Here is a 24,982-nt window from a genome sequence, read left to right as displayed (position 1 = left end):
AGATGGAACAGCAAATATGAGGCTGTGCAGGCAACATTACAAGTGACTGCTGTACTTATTTGCTTGATTTAACAATTTCTGGTTTAGCGTAATGAGCCACAGTGCGCAGTGTTAGGTAGCCTTAGTGAATGGGCCTCTGTTCAGATTGGTTTGAGGAATAAATTAAAGGCAGGGATAGCAATCCAGAGGCATGGGACTTCAGTCTGTCTGTCATTTTATTCAAGCACTACCTTTCCTCTCAGAGGACTGGTGGCGTCTGGGAGTTGAGAACTGGGCAGGTCATATATTGAATGGGGGACTTAGCAAGGATAATTAAAGAAAATACCATAGGACTGGTTTAAATCAACTCTGCTTAAAGTATTATGACTCATAACCAGCTGCCAATGCAGGTACCAGGTGGGCTTATCTGGCAAGCATTTGGCGTTTCAGCAGAATTTAAAGAGTGCAGTAGAAGAGGGGTCATATATGGTAAAAAGAGAGGTGTCAAAACGGAGCTTGTGAGACGGGCAGAAGATAGTGTTAGCTGAGGGGGCTGGGCAGGCCCTGAGAATATGAAGAGGGTGGGCAGCGACACATGGAGCAGTCTTGACGTGGTGTTTGAAACATGGAAGCCCACATTACATATTGTAAAAATAGATCCCGCATGAGAAAATGTATCATCCTTGGAGGAGAAAAGCATGATCAAATATGTGTATCATTTTCTTATACTTGATCTGCATTTAGCTTCCGTGATTTTAGTTCTGTTTTTTCTTAATTTGTCCTTGAAATTTTCAGCTAGGAGTCAAGAGTACTTTCAACATTGGTAGCTGCTGAGATCCAAAACAGTTTGTCCTAATCCTCTCTAGTAAAGGCGCTGACCTAGACTTGTCCCCCCAGAGATTCAAGAAATGCTTCGGAAAGTGAGTTTGCCTATTTGTATAGCAAAATGGTCATATGGCTAAGTCATGAGGAAATAAGTCTGTTGCCAAAGGCAGTGTAACCTTGACACATACATCCTCTCCTTTAGAGTAAAAAAGCCAGGTAATTAATTTGAGATATACAGATAAAGGCAAGTCTGCATAAAGAAAATAAATATTCAGCTATGTATTTAGGTAAGGGCACTGGAAGCATTTCATAATTTTTTTCAGGTGACGTATGTGCCTTGAAGATAATGGGACAGCACTAGAATTCTCAGAGGCAGCCTGGGATCATCACTTTGATATTTCAGATGTGGTTATTGAGATTATGGCAGGAGTCATGTCTTTAAGCAAACAGCAGATTTTAGCAATGGTGAATAAATGAGCTTCATCTTCCTCATTAAAATGCAGCAATTTGTTTGAGCATTACAAATTTACATGAACTTTCAGTCCTGGCCCTTCATATTATTTTTGTTACTTTGGCAATGCCTTGGTGAGGGGCCAAGGAGACTCAGAGTTCTCCTTTTTGTTACCTGTCTTTGCCTTTGAGCCCACGATAGCGATTAACCAATGTCAGTGTATTTTTTGGACAGTCCCTCGGTGTGCCTAATACAGTAGAATAATTTTTATGGATTTGCTGAAAATATTGTTTCCCCTTTTTCTCTTTTACTAGCTGTTCCCTAGTTTTAATAGAGCCATCATCCCAAGACCAGAAGGAAGTAAGTGCTAATGTATAAAAATGACTGTTGTCTCCCTTTCTCATGAGTTCCTCTGTTTTTATTACTGATGTCAAACTGCTGCTGGGTGCTGCTCTGTGTACTCTGTCTGTGTTAGTCTGCTAAGTGGAAGGTGTCTTATCCACTGAGGACCTCTTCAGACTTTTCTTGACTGCTGAAACTCACCTTGATCTTTCCCATCTCTGAGCCTTTTTCATTCTAGTCTTCCTCAATGAAAACTAAAATACTCTATCACTGACTTTGGTATTTGTTTTTATAGCCATAAACGAATACACCAGAGTTTCAGGTATGCATCTGTAAGCTTCCTAAGTTATAAACTCCTGTGGGTAGGAACTCTCCACCAGGTCCTCTGCTCCCAACCCCTCTCCCCTCCACACTTGGTATCCTTTTTCCTTCCAGTCTCTCGGGCGTGGGCTGTACAAATAGTTTAGCATTACACCTTAGAAAATAAACCAAACACAACCAAATGCGGTCAGATATTCTAGGACAATGATCTTCCCTTGCACTGTATGTACTAGAGGAAAAGGGAATAATCTTTGGCTCTTGTACTCTTGATTTTAACTGAGATCAGATGAAGATATGATCAAATTTGCTGGATTCTTTATGAATCTACTTTTCATATCTTCGGAAGAATGAAGCTACATTTGTCAGATGTCCACAGTTTGGAGACGTTGTTAAATAAGCCACGATTTCAAAGTGATTGTGGTGTGTGTATCACTTAACCTGGCGCTGGAAATTCACCAGGTGCCTCGCAAGGTTGTCAGTCACAGAAGCACCTGCTGAAGACTCCCCTCCCTCTTCTTTCTCTTCTATTGTCCTTTCTTTTTCCTTCCTTTCTCCTCTTTCTTTCCCTTATCCCCTCTTTCTCTCCTCTCTTCCTTTCTTTTCTTGTTTTTACCTGAGAAATGAAAACATGTTTTGGAAAAATAGTTTTGCTAAGCAGAAAAGTAGTTTTGCTAAGCAGAAAGAAACACTTACATTTTATATATCCGTAAAAAAGTAAACCACTGCCCACTTTTCCTCATTAAAATGCTCTCCAAGCTTAGCTTTAAACCTGCAGAGTTTTTGTTCATAAATTGTTCCATGCTATCCCTTCTGAGAACCAAGGATTAGTATTCCTGCTTCTGAGTTCTAAATACGGAATAAAGCATTCACTTTCCCTGAGTGCATTTTTGAAACAAGAATTGTCTTTTATTAGAGTCCTCAAATACATCAGCCTAATTAATAGCAAAGTTTTCATATTAGAAAAAATATAAAATTGTATTTTCAAAGTAATATTTTTTTGCTACATGAATCATCTTTTAAATTCATTATGAAAATAATAAAATAGTAAACATATAGAGCATGGTATAAAATGTGAAAAAAGTTTCTAGCTCATTGTTCAAATACTATTGTTAAGAGTGTCTAAGAATTTTTTCCTCCTAGGTTAAAAAAGAAAAGTTTTGTGTTATTTCCCCAGCTTGTCATGTAATTTAAGAACTTTCACTCATGTCTATAATTAAAAAACAAACCTGAGTTGTTGGATTTTGGGCAAAACATTAACTATTTCTAGATAGCTTCCTCTAAAGGTTAATTGTAATCACTTTCTTTTTCACTATTTAAAATATTTTTGTTAACAGCTAGTTTAAATCATAAATTTATTTATATATGTTGGTAATGTTAGTCATGTCCAACTCTTTGAGTCCCCATGGACTGTAGCTTGCCAGGCTACACTGTCTATGGGGATTCTCCAGGCAAGAATACTGGAGTGGGTTCCCATGCCCTTCTCCAGGGGCTCTTCCCAACCCAGGGATCAAACCCAGGTCTCCTTTCTGTAGGCGGATTCTTTACCGTCTGAGCCACCAAAGTAGTATCTGTTGTTAGTGAAGGTCCTGATACTACAAATGCTCCTCTTCTATGAAATTCTGATTTACGTTATTTAAACAGGGAGGGCATGGCCTTTAGTTTTCTTTTTTTGAAGAGGGAAATAAAAAGTATATTGGACCTAAATAATTTTGTCTTATTTTTGTCAGCAAGAAAAATGTGAGTATTTGCACCTTTAATATTTTACAACTGTGTTTCTTCTAGGTGCACAGCTAGATAAGATGGGATTCACAATTCTTAGAAAATGCATCCGTGCAGTTGAGACACGAGGTAATGTGATTGAATCGTTTTATTCATGAGAGGCTATAGGTATGTAAAATCTTAGGGTCGTTTCAAATGCTTTTTGCTTGGTTAAGTAGAATGAAATATTTTAATGCAAAACACACCTTCTAGGCATCAGAGATTCAGTTGTTCATTTACTCTGAGCGGGGTAGGGGAGGAGGGTGGCGGGGGTTCCTTTTCATTTACACGTTTCCTCCTTGTGTCAAGCTCTGAAGTCAATAGAAGAATCAGCAGTGCTGGACTTGGACAGCCGGTCTTAATCACTTCTTGTTTACATGCTAGTAAGGTATTTCCATCTTCACTTGTCTTGTTAGCTTCCAGTTTAAAAATCAGCATCACTGAGGTATCTTTTATGTATGCTAAAATTCATTGATTTTAGCTGTAAATTGATAACTTTTGATGAATGTGTTATAGTTGTGTAGCTACCACCACTGTCATAGAAGATTTCTATCTCCTCAGCCTGCATGCCATCCTTGGCCCTTGGCAACTACTGAACCACTTTTTATCACTTGTGTTCATTTTTTTAAAAAGCTTTATATGTGAATGGAATTATGCAGTATATACTCTTTTGAGTGTGGCCTCTTTTGTTTAGCATAATGCTTTTGAGATTCATCTTTTTGGGTGTACTCTTGTGTGCTAAGTTGCTTCAGTTGGGTCCAACTCTTTGTGACCCCATGGACTGTAGCCCGCCCGGCTCCTCTGTCCATAGGATTCTCCAGGCAAGAACAATGGAGTGGGTTGCCATTTCCTTCTCCAGGGGATCTTCCTGACCCAGCAGTTGAACCGTCATCTCTTATATCTCCTGCATTGGCCAGCAGGTTCTTTACCATTAGCAACACCTAGGTGTACCCTGAGTGCTTTTGTTTTATTGCTAGGCAGTATTTCATTTTATGGATATACTGCATTTTGTTTAGTCATCCACCTGTTGGTAATATTTGAATTGTTTACACTTTAAACTTCAGGAAAGATAATCCGTCCCCATTTTGGTTCCCTGACTTAAAAGCTCAAGGGTCTTTTCTTTCTAGTCCTTAAGGAAAAACAGGGCCTTGGCGCTTTGCAGCCACTGTGGCAGACTTTGGAGAAACTAAATACAATAAATTTGCAAAACAGGCTGTTTCTGGGGGCTGGATTTCTCTTTGTTTAGAGTCTAGTGAAGTATGGATAAATTGAATATTTAATTCCCTCTCACATATTGTTTATCCCAGTCCTACTCTGAATGACTTAGTGGAATGAAGCATTACACTCACATTTTCTGTCAAAACAAGGTCTTTGTTATAAAGCCAGGACTGCCACCTGTGAAATGAAAGTGTTGGCTAACAGATGAATGCGAGCTGTTTTATGATTTGGGGATTTGCCCATCGATGATAAAAACCCCCACAGAAAGCTTTTCCTCCATTCTCACAGTGGCAGTTTGGGCAGTGACACGTTTTCACTCATTTAAACCTGCACTGAGGTTGAGCTGACAAATTTCTTCTTTTTCCTAATGCTTCAAACATTTCCAAAATGGGGATACTGTGATTTTTCATATCTCTCACTTCATCATTCATGTTTCTCTTTTTCCTGAGCTTCTTAAGAGCCTTTATGATATCACTTGCATGGTTATTTTTTTTTTAGTAAATACAATTCTTTCCACAAAGGATATAATTTATATCTGCTTGTCTCTGTCTGGGCAGATAAAAGTCTATCTAGAATGCTTTCTGATTAATCTGTAGTTTTATGGAGTGTTATATTCTTTGGCTTCCCAGGTGGTGCTAGTGGTAAAGAAAGTGACTGCCAGTGCAGGAGATGTAAGAGTCATGGGACTGATCCCTGGGTGGGGAAGATCCCCTGGAGGAGGGCATGTCAGTCCACTCCAGTCTTCTTGCCTGGAGAATCCCATGGGCCGAAGAGCCTGGCGGGCTACAGTCCATAGGGTCACACAGAGTTAGATAGGACTGAAGCGACTTTGCACACATGCACATGTTCATTGAATGAAATATGTATAATAGAATCTGCATGTATTGAATGCATTTTATTATAAACATGTGAATTTTTTATAAGTTAGATTTTTCCCATTTAAGATAAAAAACAAAAATGCATATGTTTTTCTTTTCAAATCTTTTGTCCCTCAAGGTCTTTCATTACTAAAGCCTTTTGTTTTTAATAGAGTAATAGGCTAAAAATAGAGTTAAAAGGATCAACTGTCAGATCATGTTACTCAGTATGATGAGGAACCTTGTGGAATCTCTGAGGCTTTTATCCTGAATTTGGAAGTTCCCTCAGGGAATATTGCTCTGAATGATTTCCCCTAAATCAGCTATCATGGCTATTGATTTTTTTTTGCTGCCAGTGTTGTTGCATCACCTTTTTTCATCAGTCAGGATAAAGCTAGTTTATGTTCCTATAACAGGAAGCTGGAAATTCTCTGCGGCTTAAGACAAGACTTATTTCTCACTCAGACAGTTGGTAGGAGGGCTTTGCCCATCACTGCTACCTGGCTTCCAGGTTCCTGGTTGCCTTGCTTGGAGGACTTTGGACCATCAAGTGAATACTGTGGCTTTGATGTGAGTTTCATTTGCTCATAGCTGATTGGTCAGAAATGACCACATGGCCTCACTCAGCCCCAGAGTGTCTACATAGCAGACCCCTACCAGGAGCCTGGAAAGCAGGCAGAGAACCAGGAGTATCTGGTGAAAGCATTAATGACCACTATGCGTACTTTGTGGATCTACATGCCTATGGTCCAGAGGCATTTAATGAGATCTGTTTGAAGAATTATTTCTATTCACATTTTTCAGCATTTTAAACAAAGACTATCATTTTCTCTGAAAACTACTGTTTTCATATGTTTTGGTTAAAGCAGTTAGTGTACCTTTTACCTAACATGTCTTTTAAAAATGACACCTGGCATTTTTATCAGCTTTTGAAAGTCACTCGGTTGTGTCCAACTCTTTGCGACCCCATGGACTGTAGCCCACCAGGCTCCTCTCTCTGTCCATGGGATTCTCCAGGCAAGAATGCAGGAATGGGTAGCCATTCCCTTCTCCTGGGGATCCTCCTGATCCCCAGTGTTGAACTCAGGTCTACTGCATTACTGGAAGATTCTTTACCATCTGAGCCACAGGGAAATGGCATCAACTTTGTGTTATCATTTAAATATGTACAAAGCATCAGACAAATGCCTAAAACTTACTGTAGTCCTCAGCCCCCTAAGAAAAGGTAACATTTTTACTGATGTATCTACAACACATAGTGATGTAGATAACATATATACTATGTGACACATATGTAGTATAATATATATTGTCCTAGATGGGACTGTTAGCATTTAGCATTTACTGTCCTTTTGGCATCCTAACAAACCCCATTTCACTGTAATATCAGCATCAGTTAACAGATCCTACTCTTCGTTTCTGTGGAGTTGTTCATGAAGCTAAGGCACACGAGAGAGTCAAATCAACGGATCTTTCATCCACTTATCGAGTATTTGTTAATGATCTTGCTTATGTTTTCCAAGTTGAAGGACTTCCGGAAGCATCTGTTCTCAAACACTGCTGTGCCATGGAATCACCTGAGATCTTTAAATAACGCTGCTGCCCAGCTCTCACCCCCAGTCAGTCTGATTTCATTGCCTTTGGGTGTGAACTTGGAAGCCGGCATTTTCAGTGTTCCCCAGGTGATGCTGATATGTAGTAAAATTTAGGAGTCCTAATAGAGGAGTTTCTTATGTACTGGAGCAACAGAATACAGAGTTGTTACCTTTATAGTGTCCTGCTACATGGGGGACCTTCAACTTCTGTTTTAAAGTAACCCAACGTAAACCCAGACAAACAACAGAAAACTTCCAAAGAAAATAGCTCCATGTTTGTTTCCTTCCCTCAGTAGCAAGTGATTTGTCATAGTTAAACTGTAGTTCTCATCTGAAGCCAGTATTTATGGAGCATTCATGGGGTGAATATAGCCTTGCTCTAGGCTTTTGGGATTCATATTGAAGGTTGGTTACATGTAATGCTCAATTCATGAATTGTAGACAAAGCATAGATATTTGTAAGTAATTTAAGTATTTCAGGTACTAAGCAGATCCTGAGATGGGGATTTCTGTACAAGCAATTTATGAAGGGCATGCACTCAGGAGAACTCCTGAAAGGGCAGCTGGACTGAGATGGGGAAGAAGTCCAGAAGGTTGCGGTTTCAGGCAAAGCCCTAGGAGGGTAGTTTCATCCTTGCCTTGCATAGGAGGTGTAGAATGTAAAATATATCTCAGAGTTTATCCTGTCAAGTCAGTTCCAGGATTCCCCTAATCCTTGATGTCTAATTTAGTAATCTTCCATCCATTGACCTCCACTTGCTCCTCGGATATAAATTCCCACTTGGCCTTGTAGTATTCAAAATGGAGCCTGGTGTTCTGTTGATGTCTTCCCCTACCATGTATGCTAAGTTGCTTCAGTTGGTCTGATTCTTTGCGACCCCATGGACTGTAGCCTGCCAGGCTCCTCTGTCCATGGGATTCTTCAGGCAAGAATACTGGAGTGGGTTACCATGCCCTCCTCCAGGGGATCTTCCCGACCCAGGGACTGAATATGTACTTTTTTATGTCTCCTGCATTGGCAGGTGGACTCTTTACCACCAGCGCCACCTGGGAAACCAGTCTTCCTGAATTAAATTGGCCTTTTATTGCTTTGAAAAAAAAATAAGTATTTCAGGTACTAAAATAAAACTGTTACAAGATTGTGTGGATGAAGAGAATTTGAATATACAGCTAGATTGCTGAGTGTGTGTCTGTGTGTGTGTGTTCAGTTGCTAAATCATGTTTGGCTCTTGTGACCCCATGGACTGCAGCACGCCAGGCTTTCCTGTCCTTCGTTGTCTCCTGGAGTTTGCTCAAATTGACGTCCAACCAGTTTTGATGCCATAAACCATCTCATCCTCTGCCTCCCTCTTTTGCCTTCAGTTTTTCCCAGCACCAGGGTCTTTTCCAGTGATTCAGCTCTTTGCATCAGGTGGCCAAAGTATTGGAACTTTAGCATCAGTCCTTCCAGTGAATATTCAGGATTGATTTCCTTTAGGACTGACTGGTTTGATCTCCTTGCAGTCCAAGGGACCCTCAAGAGGTTTTTACCAGCACCACAATTTGAAAGCATCAATTCTTTGGTGCTCAGCTTTCTTTATAGTCCAACTCTCACATCCGTACATGACTACTGGAAAAGCCATAGCTTTAACTATATGAACCTTTGTTGGCAAAGTGATGTCTCTGCTTTTTAGTTTGCTGTCAAGGTTTGTCAGAGTCTTCCTTCCAAGGAGCAAGCATCTTTCAATTTCATGGCTGCAGTCACTGTCCACAGTGATTTTGGAGCCCAGGAATGTAAAATCTGTCACTGCTTCCGCTTTTCTCCCTTCTGTTTACCATGAAGTGATGGGACCAGATGTCATGATCTTAATTTTTTGATTGTTGAGTTTTCATCTTAATTGAAGTCTGTGTTTTAGAACAGCCTTCTTTGAATTTAAAGGAGTAGAAACGTATATTTTAGCATTTAGAGAGACCTCACCAAAGACGTGGAGACAGAAAAAAGCCAAATGGAAAGGAAGCATGAAGAAGTAGAATAAAAGAAATACTCAGGTGTTTGCATTTAATTGACAAGACCCTGAATAAGCCCTCGAGGGTGGTGGGTAGCAGAATAGCAGGCTTAGAGAGGTAAATATCAAAGCTAGTATTAGTGACCATATGTGGGATAGAGGGGCTGAAGAGGCACGTGGGAGGGAGGGGAGAGCTCAGGTTGCTCTGGGAAAGCGTTGCTTTCTGTGAGTGAGGAGATGTAGGTTCCAAAGTGGTGCAATAAAGAGAGGCCTTTCAGAATGTTACAGGTGGGACAACTTTTTTTACCCTTTCAGGCTCTTAGTTTCTGAAAGACTGTAACTAGGAAGTTCATTCCTCCCGTCTACTCCCGTCCCGTCTGTGAAGGTCAGAGAACTAATTTTTGTACACGGTAGATTTTACTGCTCATTAAGTGTATCTGTTTCCTCTTTCTATCCTTCCCCTGAGTTGTTTTATTTTTTAAACTTTTTATTTTGCATTGGAGTATAGCCACTTAACAATGTTGTGATGGTTTCACGTGGACAGCAAAGGGACTCAGCCATGCATACACGTGTATATCCATTCTCCCCCAAACTCTCCTCTCACTCCACCTTTGGATTGTTTTAATCCTGAGATGTCCATGTTTCCTCATTTGGCACTTCTGTTGCCTGGTATTGTTAATTATATACTTGTTTTGTTTCAGAACATGGAGAATAATTTTCTTTTGTAAATAACTTAAACTGCCTCCCATGCCCAGTACCTGGTTTGTTGGTTTTTTTTGGAATTGAATGATACCATGTTTTTCAGGTGCATGCACTATAAAATATGCAAAAACAAAGTATAACACTTGCTGAAAAACTTTCAGTTGCTGTTTTTTAAATAGTCATAATTTAAAACTAAATTCGTATGCCACTTTGGTTTATGAAGTTTCTGTTAAAAAATTCTTCCATATGTGGATAATTTGAATATTCACTTTAATTTCTAGAGCATGGCATTAAGACGTCAGTCTAGGCAAGCTGTCAGTTATCAAATTCAGCTTTGTAACAAGCTGTGAATTCATGGGATAGAAGTACGAAGCCACATCTAAGATATGATAGTCTTTGAATTGTCTCACGTAAAAGTGAATTTCTCTTCCTTTCGAAAGCAAAGTTTTAGGTCTTTGGAAAAATATCCTGAAGTTGGCTTGAGGACTTTTCTGCTTCCAGAGCACTTCTAGAGCTGTATGGAGCTTTAGGATCGACCTGGTAGAAGATGATGATGTACAATTTCAGTATTAATCTTTGTGGGAGGGAAGATGCCCGAAGTGAACTTGCAATGTATTTTACCAGGGTTGCACATTAATCTTAAATTGCAAAGGGCCATTTACGTGCAAAATGAAGAAATAACGAACAGCTGTCCCTGGAAAATTTACAGCAAGTCAACCAGACTTTCTCGCTCACTGCCTCTTTTTTAATCGGAATGGGTGTGAGATGCCTGTGGGTGGAGAGAGAGGACAGTTTTCTGTGGGAGGGAGCTGGAGTCTTGTGGTGTCTGCATAATGCAAATGCAGCGCTGAAATACTAACTCCAGGCAAGTTAGGACTGACTTTTCATTTTCTCAATTAGTAATCTTAATTGTTTTAAGAACAAGTACGCTTCCAAAGCTATTAGCTTCCAAATGAGTGGTTCTGTAAAATTAATAGGGACAAATGGTTAAACTATCTTGTTCCTGAGTCGGCACGCGAAGTTTTTTGTGTTTGGCTCACGGTTGGATGAGGTCCGTGGGCATTTTCTTGTGAATCTGTCTTGGCACTTGGAGCATCACGCTGGAGACCAGGGGCTCAGAAGTCAACCCTGATTAGATTCTCTTTCTCCACTTTTCTCTTTAGGTCTTCAGTCTTATAAGTGAGCTTGTTAACCTCTCTCAATTTTATCACGAGTAAGACAGGCTAACGGGAGCAACTCCCTTGTAGTACGGTTGTGAAAATTAGCAATGGGGATTCTTGGGATGTTGGCGTACATTGAGCGCTTAGTAAATGTGAGTTGCTTAGAAATAAATCTATTAATTGAAGCCAGTCGTCATTAAGTGGTCCCATCATTGATGCAAGGCTCTGGGAACACTAAGTAACTTTTTTTAATGGTAATTTATATAGGGAAAGAAATCTCCTGAGTTGTCACGTAATGCTGTGTGACTTTTGTAACCAGCAGCAAAATTAACTGGCTTGACTTTCAGCCTCTGTCTCTCAGTGCCTTGTAATGGACACTTGAGCAGTTAAATGACTCGAAGGCAAGGAAGAGACCTTGCATATGGAAAAAGAAGAAGATGGCTTTAGATTATCTCAAGCATTCCAGAAAAGAGAAAGAGTTTGTCCAGGGCAGCCTAACAGTGTTGTTCAGTTGCTAAGTCACGTCCTTCTTGTTTGTGACACCATGGACTGTAGCATGCCAGGCTCCTCTGTCCATGATATTCTCCAGGCAAGAATACTGGAATGGATTGCCATTTCCTTCTCCAGGGACCTTCCTGACCCAGGAGTCGAACCTACGTCTCCTGCGTTGGTGGATTTTTTACTGCCTAGACACCAGGGAAGCCCATACGTGAGAATAAACCCAGAGAAATATGGGTGTGAAATTGCGATGATTTTTGACTTATCCCTGATACCACAGCTGCTCTGAGGTGGTGAGGCAGGTGGCAGCAGAGAGACACCACTAGACCTTATCCAATAATATTCTGATCTCTGTAGAGGACCGATAAAAAAAAAAGAGCCTTCCTGGAACTTACCCAGTGGTCCAGTGGTTAAGACTCCGAGCTCACAATGCAGGGGGCACAGGTTCAGTCCCTAGTGAGGGAACTAAGATCCTGCGTGCTGCATGGCACAGCCTTTTTAAAAAAAAAAAAGTGTCTTGAAAAAAGCAGCAGCCAACTTTTGCTTTAAATCTGAGTCTCTTTTTTAATTTATGTAAGTAAAAATTTGTAGCTACTTGAGCTATGTGAGTGCTGAGTTTGAAAAGAAAATGACTCTTCCTTAGCAGCCCATCCATTCTGGCTTGCTGCACTGCTTATCCACTCCTGAGTGCGCATAAGTTAGATGGGCTTTACTCAGCGCTTTTTGGCTGCTTCTTAAAGGAAAGATATGGGAGGGGTAGTTACAGATACGGTAGAGATATGGTTCCTGTTCTTAATTATTGCCTTTAGTTTAAGACAGTGAAGGCTCCGAGATTTTATATAACTTTCATGTGGACAGGTTCCCCTGTAGAGGTTCATGGATGTTGGTAGAAAACATGAGACTCCTGGATCAGGGATCAAGGACAGTTCATTACTCTCAGTAGGCAGCGTTCTACATTTTGTATTGTTGTCCTGAGCCCCAGTTCCCAAGGGCATGGCAAAGAGGGTGAGAGGTATCTGCACACAGTACATTGTGTGTTGTGTCATAGGAGACTAACTCTGAACTTCAGAGACTCAACTGTTTTGAAATGACTGGCACGTGTGCCTGCTGTTGGCTCTAGATGGACACTAGCTCTTATTTTCCAAGGCTGCAAGCAAACCTGTTCTTTGTGTCAGAGGAAGGTGCTGGCACAGTTGGTGATCATGCACCCTGGGGCGTTGCTGGCGGAGGTGTGGGGATGACTTGAGAAGATGAGGCCAGTGTGTGGTAGATCCCGGGTGCTGGGCTGCGTATTTGCCTCAGTTGTGCAAGCACTGGTGACACAGTGACAGATTGGAGCAGAAGGGGACGACAGAGGATGAGACGGCTGGATGGCATCACCGACTCGATGGACATGAGTTTGAGTGAACTCCGGGAGTCGGTGATGGACAGGGAGGCCTGGCGTGCTGTGATTCATGGGGTCGCGGAGAGTCGGACACGACTGAGCAACTGAACTGAACTGAGAGTTCATGTGGGGAGGGGCACAGAAGCAAAGATGGCTGGTTGGAGTTTAGAAATAATCCAGGTAAGAGGTGATGGAGGTTTAAACTTTCCATTGGCAAAGAGAGACTCAAGAGAAAAATAGGATCTGGTGATCTTTTGGATGTGTTCAGTCGCTCAGTCATATCTGCTTTGTGACCCCACGGACTGCAGCATGCTAGACTTCCATGTCCATCCCCAGCTCCCGGAGCTTGCTCAAACTCATGTCCGTCAAGTTGGTGGTGCATCCAACCATCTCATCCTCTGTTGTCCCCTTCTCCTTCTGCCTTCAATCTTGCCCAGCATCAGGGTCTATTCCAGTTAGTTGGTTCTTTGCATCAGGTGGCCCAAGTATTGGAGCTTCAGCTTCAGTATCAGTCTTTCCAATGAATATTCAGGACTGGGAGTAAACCAAAGTGAAAAGTAAAACAGAAAAACAAAAACTTGACTCTAAGGTTTCCACCCTGGTAGATGAAGACATCTTTAGCCAAGACAGAGAATGCAAGAGAAGCAGTAACTTTTGAGGGGATATGAATTGGTTTTGGGTATCCCAAATTCAAGGTACCTGTGACATTTCCATCAGAAATGGGTTGAAGGCATCCAGACAGCTGATGAGCATCCATTTTCAGCAAGGCAAAGTTTGGAGAGTCAGAAAGTCATTCAGGTAGATGATGAGGTGTGAAGAAAATGGGGCAAAAGGCAGGCTCTTTGGGGATCTTTGTATTCAGAGGACAAGAAGAAGCAGAAGAATGAAGAAGACATTCAATAAAGGGGTAGGAAGAGAGCCAAGAGAGTGTGATGTGAATTAAACTACAAGGGGAGTTATTTTATTTTTTATTGGAGCATAGTTGCTTTACAATATTGGCTAGTTTCTGCTGTACAGCAAAGTGAATCAGCTCTACAGTATACATATATCCCCTCATCTTAAATTTCCTTCCCAGTTAGGTCATCGCAGAGCACTGGGTAGAGGCCCGTGTGCTTACAGCAGGTTCTCATCAGTTTTCTAGTTTATAGGTAGTATCAGTAGTGTGTGTATATCTTTCCCAGTCTCCCACTTCATCCCATCCCCTCCTCCCCCTTGGCATCCATACATTTGAGAAGGGCATGGCAACTCACTGTGGTATCCTTGCCTGGAGAATCCCATGGACAGAGGAGCCTGGTTGGGATACAGTCCAAGGGGTTGCAGAAGAGTTGGACATGACTTAGTGACTAAACAACAGCAACAGTTAGTGATGTTGAACATCTTTCCAGAAGACAGATTTTGAAGGAGCAGAGGAAGTTTGAAACTAGACAGTAGGAAAGGGAAGTGGGGAGAGAAGATTTGAGTATCTCTCTGTAAAGTGCTCATCTCGATTTGCGATAAGGCCATTCTGAAGTTACACCTGCCCTCTTTCCAGATCAGCTCCTTCATGGACCCCCGAGGTTTATCATCAGCCCAAGAAAGCTATGTCCCCTTTGCCGAGACGCTTTGCAGTGCTTCAGAAGGTCTCTTAGTGGCAGACATCATGTCAGTGTAGAAGCTGCATCTAACAGTGTTTAAAATCCTAGTAAACAGCAGTTTACATTTGCTAGGTATGCTTAGCAGTTTACATTTGCTAAGTATTTCACGTATGCTACTACACTACTTCACCCAATCCCTATAGAACTCAGTAGTTGACCAGATATATCTTCTTTCTCAGGCTCGGGTGCATAGTTCAGGAGACAAGTTGAAAGTAGCAGAGCTGGAATTCAGATCTTGGTCTCTGATCTGATCCTGGTGTGTGATTCTTAGAAATGCTGTGTGGTGTTAAGCAAAGGGAGAGGAAGAGATGGGTGACGTAGCATCTTAGCGGTGGAAGGGATGCTGAATTCTGCCGCAAGGTCCAGAGACTGTGTGATGCTTCTTTTCCCAGGGTTCACACTGTGAGGAAAGACGGAAGGGCGCCTTGAATGAGTTGAAGCTAGATCTCTTAGATCTGAGACAGCTGGACATCTGACCTCTGGGGAGAGTGTATGACCCTGAGCAGTTTTCCTGGCCACACCTTGTGGCTTGTGTTCTCTTTATTCCTTGATCAGGGATCAAGCCTGTGCCCCCTGGAGTAGAAGCATGTGCTGTGTACTGAGTTGCTTTAGTCATGTCCGACTCTGTGCAACCCCATAGACTGTAGCCCACCAGGCTTCTCGGTCCATGGGATTCTCCAGGTAAGAATACTGGAGTGGGTTGCCATGCCCTCCTCTAGGGGATCTTCCCAACCCAGGAATTGAAACTGCACTTCTTAGGTCTGCATTGATAGATGGATTCTTTACCACTAACACTACCTGTTACAGTCTTAACCACCGGACCATTTGGGAAACGCTGTTAACCACCGGACCATTTGGGAAATGCTGTCCCCCTGAGCGTTTCTAATGAAATAAGAAACTTCCTGTTACTTTGCAGCTTTCTCCCGCCCCCTCCAGACATTCTGCCTGGTGGTTTGGGTGGTTGTACAAGGAGGAAATGGCAACCCACTCCATTACTCTTGCCTGGAAAACCCCATGGAAGGACCCTGGTAGGCTACAGTCCATGGGGTCTCAAAGAGTCGGACACGACTGAGCGACTTTACTTCACTTTACTTCTTCACAAGAAATGCAACAAGTCTAGGGGTTTTCTTGTCTGAAACAAAAATTCTTCCCCTTGTTCTCGCTACAAACTCGAGCTGAGGCCAGCTACCTGGAGTATTGGGATATTCTGTAGTCCATTTGGGCCCTGATACAAAGTTCAGTTCAGTTCAGTCACTCGGTTGTGTCCGACTCTTTGCAACCCCATGAATCACAGCATGCCAGGCCTCCCTGTCCATCACCAGGCCTTCATAAACCAAACGCTCTTTATATTCGAGACTTGGATTTGAGAGGATGAGACTCATGGTCAGACCTCGATGTGCTGCAGAGTCCAGAAATTATCAGTACTTCCAAAGAAGTTGGCTTGGACCTGGAATTGGATGTTTGCCTTGTACTTTCTTTGAACATGTCTCACTCCTGCTGGAATGGGTGTGCATGTGACGGCTGGCCTCAGGAGTGCCAGGCTGGCGGGGTTCTGAGCTCAGCCTTGGGTTGGTCTGGGTGTGAAAAGAACTTGTGAGTGAAATCCTGAGACCTCTCCTCCAGGTGCCTGCGGATAGGGAGGCACCTTAATCCCAGCAGAGAAGTGGATTTATATGCAAAGAGTGTGGGAAAGGCGACATGAAAGTGAAAGCAAGACTTCATAGGAAAGGAAAATGCAGATCAGTTCCTGGCAGGTAGTAGCTGTCTGTAATGCTTTTCTATCTGCCGCCCAAATAATTATCATCCAAGGGAGAAATTCCAAATGTTATTGGTGAACAGGAATTTTATATTTTCCATGAGTCATTCATATTAAATAAACTTTGACTCTCTTCCCAGCATATGCTTTATTTTATGACAGTGGGCTGCAGACTATAAGCCTTGGTTAGGGTGACTATTTATATGCATTGTGCCAAAGTATTTTGATATTAATCATGATTTTTATGTTACAGTAAGAGATTTTCATGACTGTTATGTAAGGCTTATGCAAATGCTTTATAAACACCATCTCTTTTATTTTTGCAGCAACTCCATCCCATCATTAACCTCGTTTTCAGATAAAGAATTTGAGACAGAGATTGAGTAACTTGCCAGGTTATACAGCTGGGAGAGGGGAGAGCTGGAAGCTTTCAGAATCTCTATAACATTAATTTGTTATAATTAAGTTTGTTTCCCTAACAAGTTTGTTTCCCAGATGGTTGTATTTTTTTTTTTTAAATGAGGGAACCAAGATCCAGAATGAAGATGTTACTCAGTATCATTTTGAGCTTCTCATCTTTGTAAAGCTATAGTTAATCATCTGACTGTCCCAGTGCTTAGAAATGGTCTCCTACCCTGCTTTTTGCAGTATTTGCTACCTAGTGTTAAAATGATGCATTCATCTCCTAAAGTTTTAGAATTTTTCAATTTTATACGTGAGGTGAGGTGAAGTCGCTCAGTCGTGTCTGACTCTTTGCGACCCCATGGACTGTAGCCTACCAGGCTCCTCTGTCCATGGGATTTTCCAGGCAAGAGTACTTGAGTGGGTTGCCATTTCCTTCTCCAGAGGATCTTTCCCACCCAGGGATCAAACCCGGATCTCCCGCACTGTAGACACAGATACGTTACCGTCTGAGCCACCAGGGAAAATCTACCATTCTGACCATTACAAAAAACACTCAAGTTAGTGGCATTAAGAACATTCACGATGTTGTGCAATCATGAGCCCTGTCTAGTTTGGAACTGTTTCATTACCCCAAATGGAGACTCCACACTCACTGAGCTCTCACTCACTTCCTCTTCCTTTATAAGCCATTTCTCACAAAAGCTAGACGTCTCAACAGGGCGGAGTCATTGGCATTGGAGACCCCAGTGAGGCACGGGATTCATGGGTGTCATCCTGTTTAGGAGGCTACCGTGAACAAGACTGCGCTGGTCCCAGCGACAGCAGCTCACCCTGGGGAAGCAAGAAAGTCCATGTGTTTGAACTGGAAGTTATTGGAAACACTCATAATATGTTTTGGCCAAATCAGGGTGATTTGCATGCCTCTGATTTAGGAAGATGACAACAGGGCTATCCCCTCAGTCTAAGCTTCTCCCGGCAGTTGTTGACATAATCAGGAGCTGATCACCTGCTTCGGACAGACCAGGAGAAATCTGGGATTTTGAACAGCAACACGACCCTCAGTTCTCCTATCTTAGAGGCACCTCTGACCGGAACTTGCTGTGGGACCTTTTCTTTCTCACAAGCTGGGTGGGCCCTGTGGGTGTGACTCCCTGGCCCCCTCAGACACTTCTCCCAGCTGTTGTTGCTGTCCAGTCCCCCAGTCGTGTTGACTCTTTGCGACCCCATGGACTGCAGCTCACCAGGCCTCCCTGTCCCTCTCCGTCTCCCGGAGTCTGCCCAAGTTCATGTTCACTGCATCGGTGATGCCGTCCAGCCATCTCATCCTCTGATGCCCTGTCCTCCTGCCCTCAGACTTTCCCAGCATCAGGGACTTTTCCAGCGAGTCGTCTGTTCGTATCAGATGACCAAAATACTGGAGCTTCAGCATCAGTCCTTCCAGTGAATATTCAGGGTTGATCTCCCTTAAGATTGACTGGTTTGATCTCCTTGTTGTCCAAGGGACTTTCAGGAGTCTTCTCCAGCACCACAGTTCAAAAGCTGCACCAAATGCCTAAAACAACGCTAGCAAGAGTCTTAGAGGGGAAGCTAGAGAGAGGACATCTTGATTTGCATTCGCCTGGCCCAAGGGGTGGTTGGTGCTGGGGCTTGTCCTGACCCTGAGCACCAAGGTGGGATTGGGCGTGATCCTGCCCTCATATGTTCAGCATCTGCACTGGTCACTAACTGGCTTCCCATGGGAATGGAGTCACACAGTCCCACTTACCAGCCCTGACCCACAACCCTGCCAGACCATACCTCCACCGGCCTGGCCCTTGGCTCAGGGACCCACCTCATGTTCCGACATGCTGGTGGAGCACTGGATGCCCGTGTCCACCGGGTTCCGCTCTACAAACTGCTCGGCCAGCTCGGGGTTGGGCGGGATGCCGATGTTCCGCTCTGCCTGGCGGTCAGAGAAGTTGCATTGCTTCCCAAACTCGCTCTGCTCTTTCACGTACACGTACACAATGTCCATGGTACTGGCTGCCTCTGGGCAGAGCATCTTAAATTAATGATGTTGAATACGTATGTTCCTTTGATGGGAGAGTGAAGCATTCTTGGTTTTATGTGCTTATATTTAAAACTAATTTAATAAAGACGTGTTTTTGACAGAACCTTAAAGTATTACGAATAACCCTGTATCTTGGAAGGGTATCTGTGTGTGAACCTGTTATGTAACTCACTGTAGTGGATATCCTGAAAAGCGTTTACTATACTTACACAGACATTTAAACATAGTGTTTACTGGGACTTAATTATGCATGTATCTGAGAAACACGTTGCCAGGTTTTTTTTATTCACCTGTGACCCAAAACAACGTTCCTGAGCCATCTCATCACTTTTCTTTGAATGACTTTAATAACATTTTTTTAATTTATTTTTAGAATTGAAGTATAGTTAATTTATGGTGTTGTATTATTTTACGTGTACAGCAAAGTGATTTGATCATCTATATATATAGTACATAGGGCTTCCCAGGTGAGTCAGTGGTAAAGAGTCTGCCTGCCAATGCAGGAGACATAGGTTCGATCCCTGGGTTGGGAAGATACCCTTGAGGAGGAAATGGCAACCCACTCCAGTATTCTTGCCTGAAAATCCCATGGACAGAGGAGCCTGGTGGGCTACAGTTCATTGGGTCGCAGAGTCAGACACTGCTGAGTACACACACACACACATATATAGTTGTGTGTGTATATATATACTGCATACTTATGTATCTGCACACACACATGTAACGTGTGTCTATACTTTTTCAGATTCTTTTCCACTATAGATTACTGAAAGATATTGAATCTAGTTCCCTGTGCTACACAGCAGATCCTTGCTGTTTATTTTATTAAACCTATGCTCCTAAATTGTCCCTCCCCCTCCTTTCCCCTTTGGTAACCATAAATTTGTTTTCTGTGTCTGAGTGTATTTATGTTTTGTAAATAAATTCATCTTTATCACTTTTTTAGATTCCACATGTAAGCGATATATGATATTTGTCTTTGACTTACTTAGTACGTGAATCTCTAGGTGCATCCTTGTTGCTGCAGGTGATATTATTTCATTCTTTCTATGGCTGAGTAATATTGCTGAGTGTGTGTGTATCACATCTTCGTTATCCATTCACCTGTTGATGGATACTTAGGTTGCTTCCACATCTTGGCTCTTGTAAATATTGTTGCTGTGAACGCTGGAGTGCATGTATCTTTTTGAATTAGAGTTTTTCTCTGATATATGTCCCGGAGTGGGACTACTGGGTCATATGGCAACTCTATTTTTAATTTTTTGAGAAATCTCAATGCTGTTCTCCATCGTGGCTGCACAGATTTCCATTGCACCAACAGTGTAGGAGGGCTCCCTGTTCTCTACACCCTCTTCAGTATTTATTATTTGTAGACTCTTTGATGATGGCCATTTTGATAGGTGTGAGGTGATGCCTCACTGTAGTTTTGATTTGCATTACTCTAATCACTTGTGATATAGCTATCATTCTTAAGCTGTGTTGCTAGGTATTTCCTCACAAATTGTTCCTAATCATTTCACCTATGGTATTCCTTCCCGTTTATTTTCAAGAATCTTGAAGATAGAAAGATATATAAGATCTAAAACATACATGCATGAATATTTATGCTCATTCGTTACATAGCCCACAGGGAAATTTGTCTTTGCAGTGCTGGTGGGAGATGTAAATGTATGTTTGTATTTATGCATGTCCATACACATATATGCACACGAGCCTTGTTAATAATGGCGCAGTTTAGACTTCTGATATGAATGCGAACATGGACATTGATGACCTTTCACCCTTGTTGTCAGCATGCACAAACGCAAATAAATGTTTCACTTCCTCTGTAAATATTGATCAAATATCTCAGTTCACGCCAAGCACTCTGCTCCTTACTCTCAGTGGGTGAGAACTGAATGAGTGTTACTTTGTAGACCCATGGAACCTGATCCTTTACTTCTGTAGAATCGTGCACCTGGAAAGGTCTTTTCAATAATTTTTTGCCTGTTAACCGTCAAAAGTGCTGATGTTTCAGTTTGAGCCTTACTTCTTTGTACAGTTACATCTGTTTTTTCTTTGCTTTAAATTTTTTTTTGTCTGTTTTACATTGGCGTATAGGTGATTTACAGTGTTGTGTTATTTTTTTCTCATTATAATCTTTTTTGTCTCTTTCTTTCCATGTCTTTTTTACTAGCCAGTCGTCAAGTTATCAATCGCTGCTTCAGTGTATTAGTTGATTCTGTTTCTTTGTTAAATGTATACCATGTGCTCTCAGGCACAGCATCTGCTGCTGAAGCCAAAGAAGTTCTTCTCAAAAGAAAAGACTTTATGACTGTGTGGGTCCCAAGTTACTCTCTCTTTTCATTTGAATGCCTGTTTAAATTTTACCCTGTGTGTTCGCTGTATTCTGCCTCAGTGCCTAAAGTATAGTCAGTCCTCAACAGTGGTTGTGAAATGAACAGGAAATTAAATGTGATCCACTTTTTAGCCCATGATCCTGTCATTTCTTCCCACCTTCTCCCTCCATTCATGTTAGAGTCGTCTTCTCCCTGTGTGCCTTTCCTGTGTGCTTGTTTTGATTACCTGTCCTCTCTCTTCTGTTCCGTGACTCCAGACACCGCTGTGTTTAATTCTTACCACGTTGACTTGTCAGGTCACCCCTTCCAGCCTTTACTGCCAACCTCTGTTTTTTAATGGAATTTACCAAGCCTTGAAAGTTTCCTTTTTTCCCTTTTGCATGTAATTTTCTTTTAGTTGTCAAGCGAAGCATCTTCTTTTCTCATTTGATTCTCCAGCCCACCTCCAGGGCCTCTGGGTTGCCCTCTGGGGTTCCTGAGTTCATGGGAGTGTTTGCTGGAGCTGACCATTTGGAGAAGGAAACAGAGAGGATGATTGAAACCTGACTTGTTCCTGCGTCTTGCCCCTCTCCTGCAGGAAGGTGTGGGCAGTGCTTGGTGACCGCGCTGTGTGAGATTGGAGGAGGCAGGCGGGGAAGACGAGTTTGCTTTCATCGTGGCCACTGTGCCCGGGGACAGCTGTCATCAGCTGCTCATCAGTGAACTGGAGAGCCCTTTCCTTGTCTTTACTACTGGTCAGAACCAATCTGATTTATTAAAAAAAAAAAAAAAAGCTATTGGCCTGTAAATACTTTGATGAGATTACAGGTTTTTGTTAAAAGTTAGAAAGGATTGTGGTAATGACAGCTGTCAGTGAGCTTTGATACGCTGGAAAAGTTTTAATATCTTGGATTTTTCTTAAGATTTGTTACTGGAGTATAGTTGGTTTACAATGTTGTGTTCAGTTCGGGGGTGTAGCAAAGTGAATCAGTTATGTGTATATGTATATTCACACTTTTAGATTCTTTTCCCTTATAGGTCATCACAGAGTATTGAGTAGAGTTCTCTGTGGTATACAGGCGGTCCTTACTGTTGATCGTTATTTATTTTATATATAGTGCTATGTGTATGTCAGTCCCAATCTTCCAATTTATCCCTCCTCTCACTCACCCCTGGAAACCATTACTTTGTTTTCTACACTTATAGCTCTGTTTTATAAATTCATTTTGCACCCTTTTTTAAGATTCCACATGTAAGCAGTATCATAATGAAATTTGTCTTTTTCTGTCTCACTTACTTCACTTGGTATGACAATCTCCAGGTCCATCCATGTTGCTGCAAGTGGCATTATTTTGTCCTTTTTTATGGCTGAGTAATTTTCCATTGTGTATGTGTACTGCATCTGTATCTGTTCCTCTGTTGATGGACTTTTAGGTTGCTTCCATGTTTGACTATTGTAAACAGTGCTTCAGTGAGCATCAGGGTACATGTATCTTTTTGAAGTATGATTTTCTCGGGATGTATGCCTGGAAGTGGGATTGCTGGATCATATGATAGCTCTAAGTTTAGTTTTTGAAGGAACCTCCATACTGTTTTCCATAGCTGCCATCCCCACCCCCCGGTGGGGGTTTACATCCCCACCGACAGTGTGGGAGGGCTCACTTTTCTGGTTACCTTCTCCAGTATTTATTGTTTGTAGATTTTTTTTTGAAGATGGCCATTCTGACAGTGTGAGGTGATACTCATTGTCGTTTTGATTTGCTCTTCTCTAATAATTAGTGAAGTTGGGCATCTTTTCACATGCTTTTTAGTAGTCTGTTAGTCTTCTTTGGAGAAGTGCCTGTTTAGATTTTCCATCCATTTTTTGATGCTTTTTTGATATTAAGCTTCATGAGCTGTTTATATATTTTGGAGATTAATCCCTTTTCAGTCACTTCATTTGCAAATATTTACTTCCATTTTGAGAGTTGTTGTTTTGTTTATTATGGATATTTGAGTTTTTAGTTCCTAAGTGCAGTGTCTGTTTTAGGCCTAGTCCAATCTATATCTGTAATTCTAAATTAATTTCAAGTCAAATCAACCTAGGTATACTATTCCATCCTCAATTAGTCTATGCAAGGTACCACGAAAGCTATTGAAAACAAACATACCAAAAAACCCCAAACCAAAGCTAACCTATTATTTTTCCAGGTAATATGTCTACATATTTGGGGAGAGATGGAGGAACACAGGTCCACAGTTCTTAATCTGAGGATTCTGAGGTGGATGTGTTTGAGGAAAGGTAGTATGGGACATACATTGTCGAGCACATAACATCTTTAGACAGGTTTGGTGTAGAAACTACTTTTAACATAGTGACGTATGAGTATTCATACTGACTGGGGAAAAAGCAGAGCAAAATACCCTGGTGTCAGGTCAGACATTCAGATGTTTGATTTTGGGAATTGTGAATGGGAGAATATGGGCTTGTTTTAAATGTAATCAAATGTTAAAAGGAATTAATTATGAGTCAAATTCAGGAAAAGGGAATATCAGAGGGTGTGGAGAAAAATGAACCCTCCTACACTGATGGTAGGAATCTAAATTTGTGCACCCACTATGGAGAAGAGTATGGAGGTTCCTTAAAAAAACGTGTGACTAAAATTAGAGCTGCCATATGATCCATCAGTCTCACTCCTGGGCACATGTCTAGAAAAGATGAAACTCTAATTCAAAAAAGACACCTGGACCCCAGTGTTCATAGCAACACAGTTTATAACCGTTGACACATGGAAGCAACCCTAATGCCCATTGACAGGTGGATGGATAAAGAAGACATGGTACATATATAGAGTGGAATATTACTCAGCCATGAAACATGATGCCATTTGCAGCAGCGTGGATAGACCTGGAGATGATCATACCAAGTGAAGCAAGTCATTTGGAGAAAGACAACTGTCATCTAATATCACTTATATATGGAGTCCAAAATATACAAATGAACTTATTTACAAAATAGAAAAAAATTAATAGACACAGACACAGACTTTATAGTTATCAAAGGAGATGGATGGGGGGGAGATAAAGTAGGAGTTTGAGGTTAACAGATACTCACTGCTGTGGATAAGTTAGATAAGCGACAAGGACCTACCGAATAGAACAGGGAACTATGGTCAATATCTGGTAATAACCCATAATGGAAAATAGTCTGAAAAAGAATATGTACACACACATCCACATCCACATAACTGAGTGAGTTTGCTGTATGGTTGAAACATGCACAGCATTACAAGTGAGCGATAGTACGATGGAAAAATGATGGAGAAAGGATACACAAGTTCAAACAGATAGCATTTTTAATTAAGGAGATATCACTATGGGATAGCGACAGAAAAAAGGTGTTTTTTTTTTTTTTCCTAGTTTGAAGTTCTGGATGGGACTTTATCTTGCTCACTGTTGACTCTTGGGCAGCTCGAATTTCACCATATATTTGATGAATAAATATTTGGCAGATGAGTCATTAATGAAGAGAAAGGGAAGAACTTCTCCCTCTGAGGGGACTTGGGCCTGAGAAGGGGATGAATTTGTTTTTTGTGGGTGATAGTCAGGGGTCTATTCTGATTTAGATGAATACTCTACAATAAATTATGCGTTTGTGAGGTGAGGCTTGTTACGAGGAGTTATGTGTCTATGCCTTACTTGCTTGTTCAGCTGAGGAATCTGGACTTGATTTGATGATTTACTGTTAAGTGTGGATGGGAAAGA

The 24,982-nt window shown here is 41.7% G+C and overlaps 1 protein-coding gene across 2 annotated transcripts in view; it reads left to right on the top strand.

Annotated features, from left to right (window-relative positions):
* ARHGAP10 (Rho GTPase activating protein 10) overlaps positions 1-24,982 on the top strand; it is a 389,578-nt gene that overhangs the window by 210,579 nt on the left and 154,017 nt on the right. For both annotated transcript variants that reach the window (XM_055405626.2, XM_055405628.2), the window contains 2 exons: positions 1,570-1,615; positions 3,701-3,766. In XM_055405626.2, coding sequence (XP_055261601.1) covers positions 1,570-1,615; positions 3,701-3,766 — 112 coding nt within the window. The remainder of the gene's footprint in view (positions 1-1,569; positions 1,616-3,700; positions 3,767-24,982) is intronic.

This window comes from Moschus berezovskii, chromosome 19 (assembly GCF_049115385.1).
Source record: "Moschus berezovskii isolate FMDL1 chromosome 19, NW_MosBer_1.0, whole genome shotgun sequence".
Classification (NCBI taxonomy): Eukaryota; Metazoa; Chordata; class Mammalia; order Artiodactyla; family Moschidae; genus Moschus; species Moschus berezovskii.
This window is presented reverse-complemented; position numbering and strand designations above follow the sequence as displayed.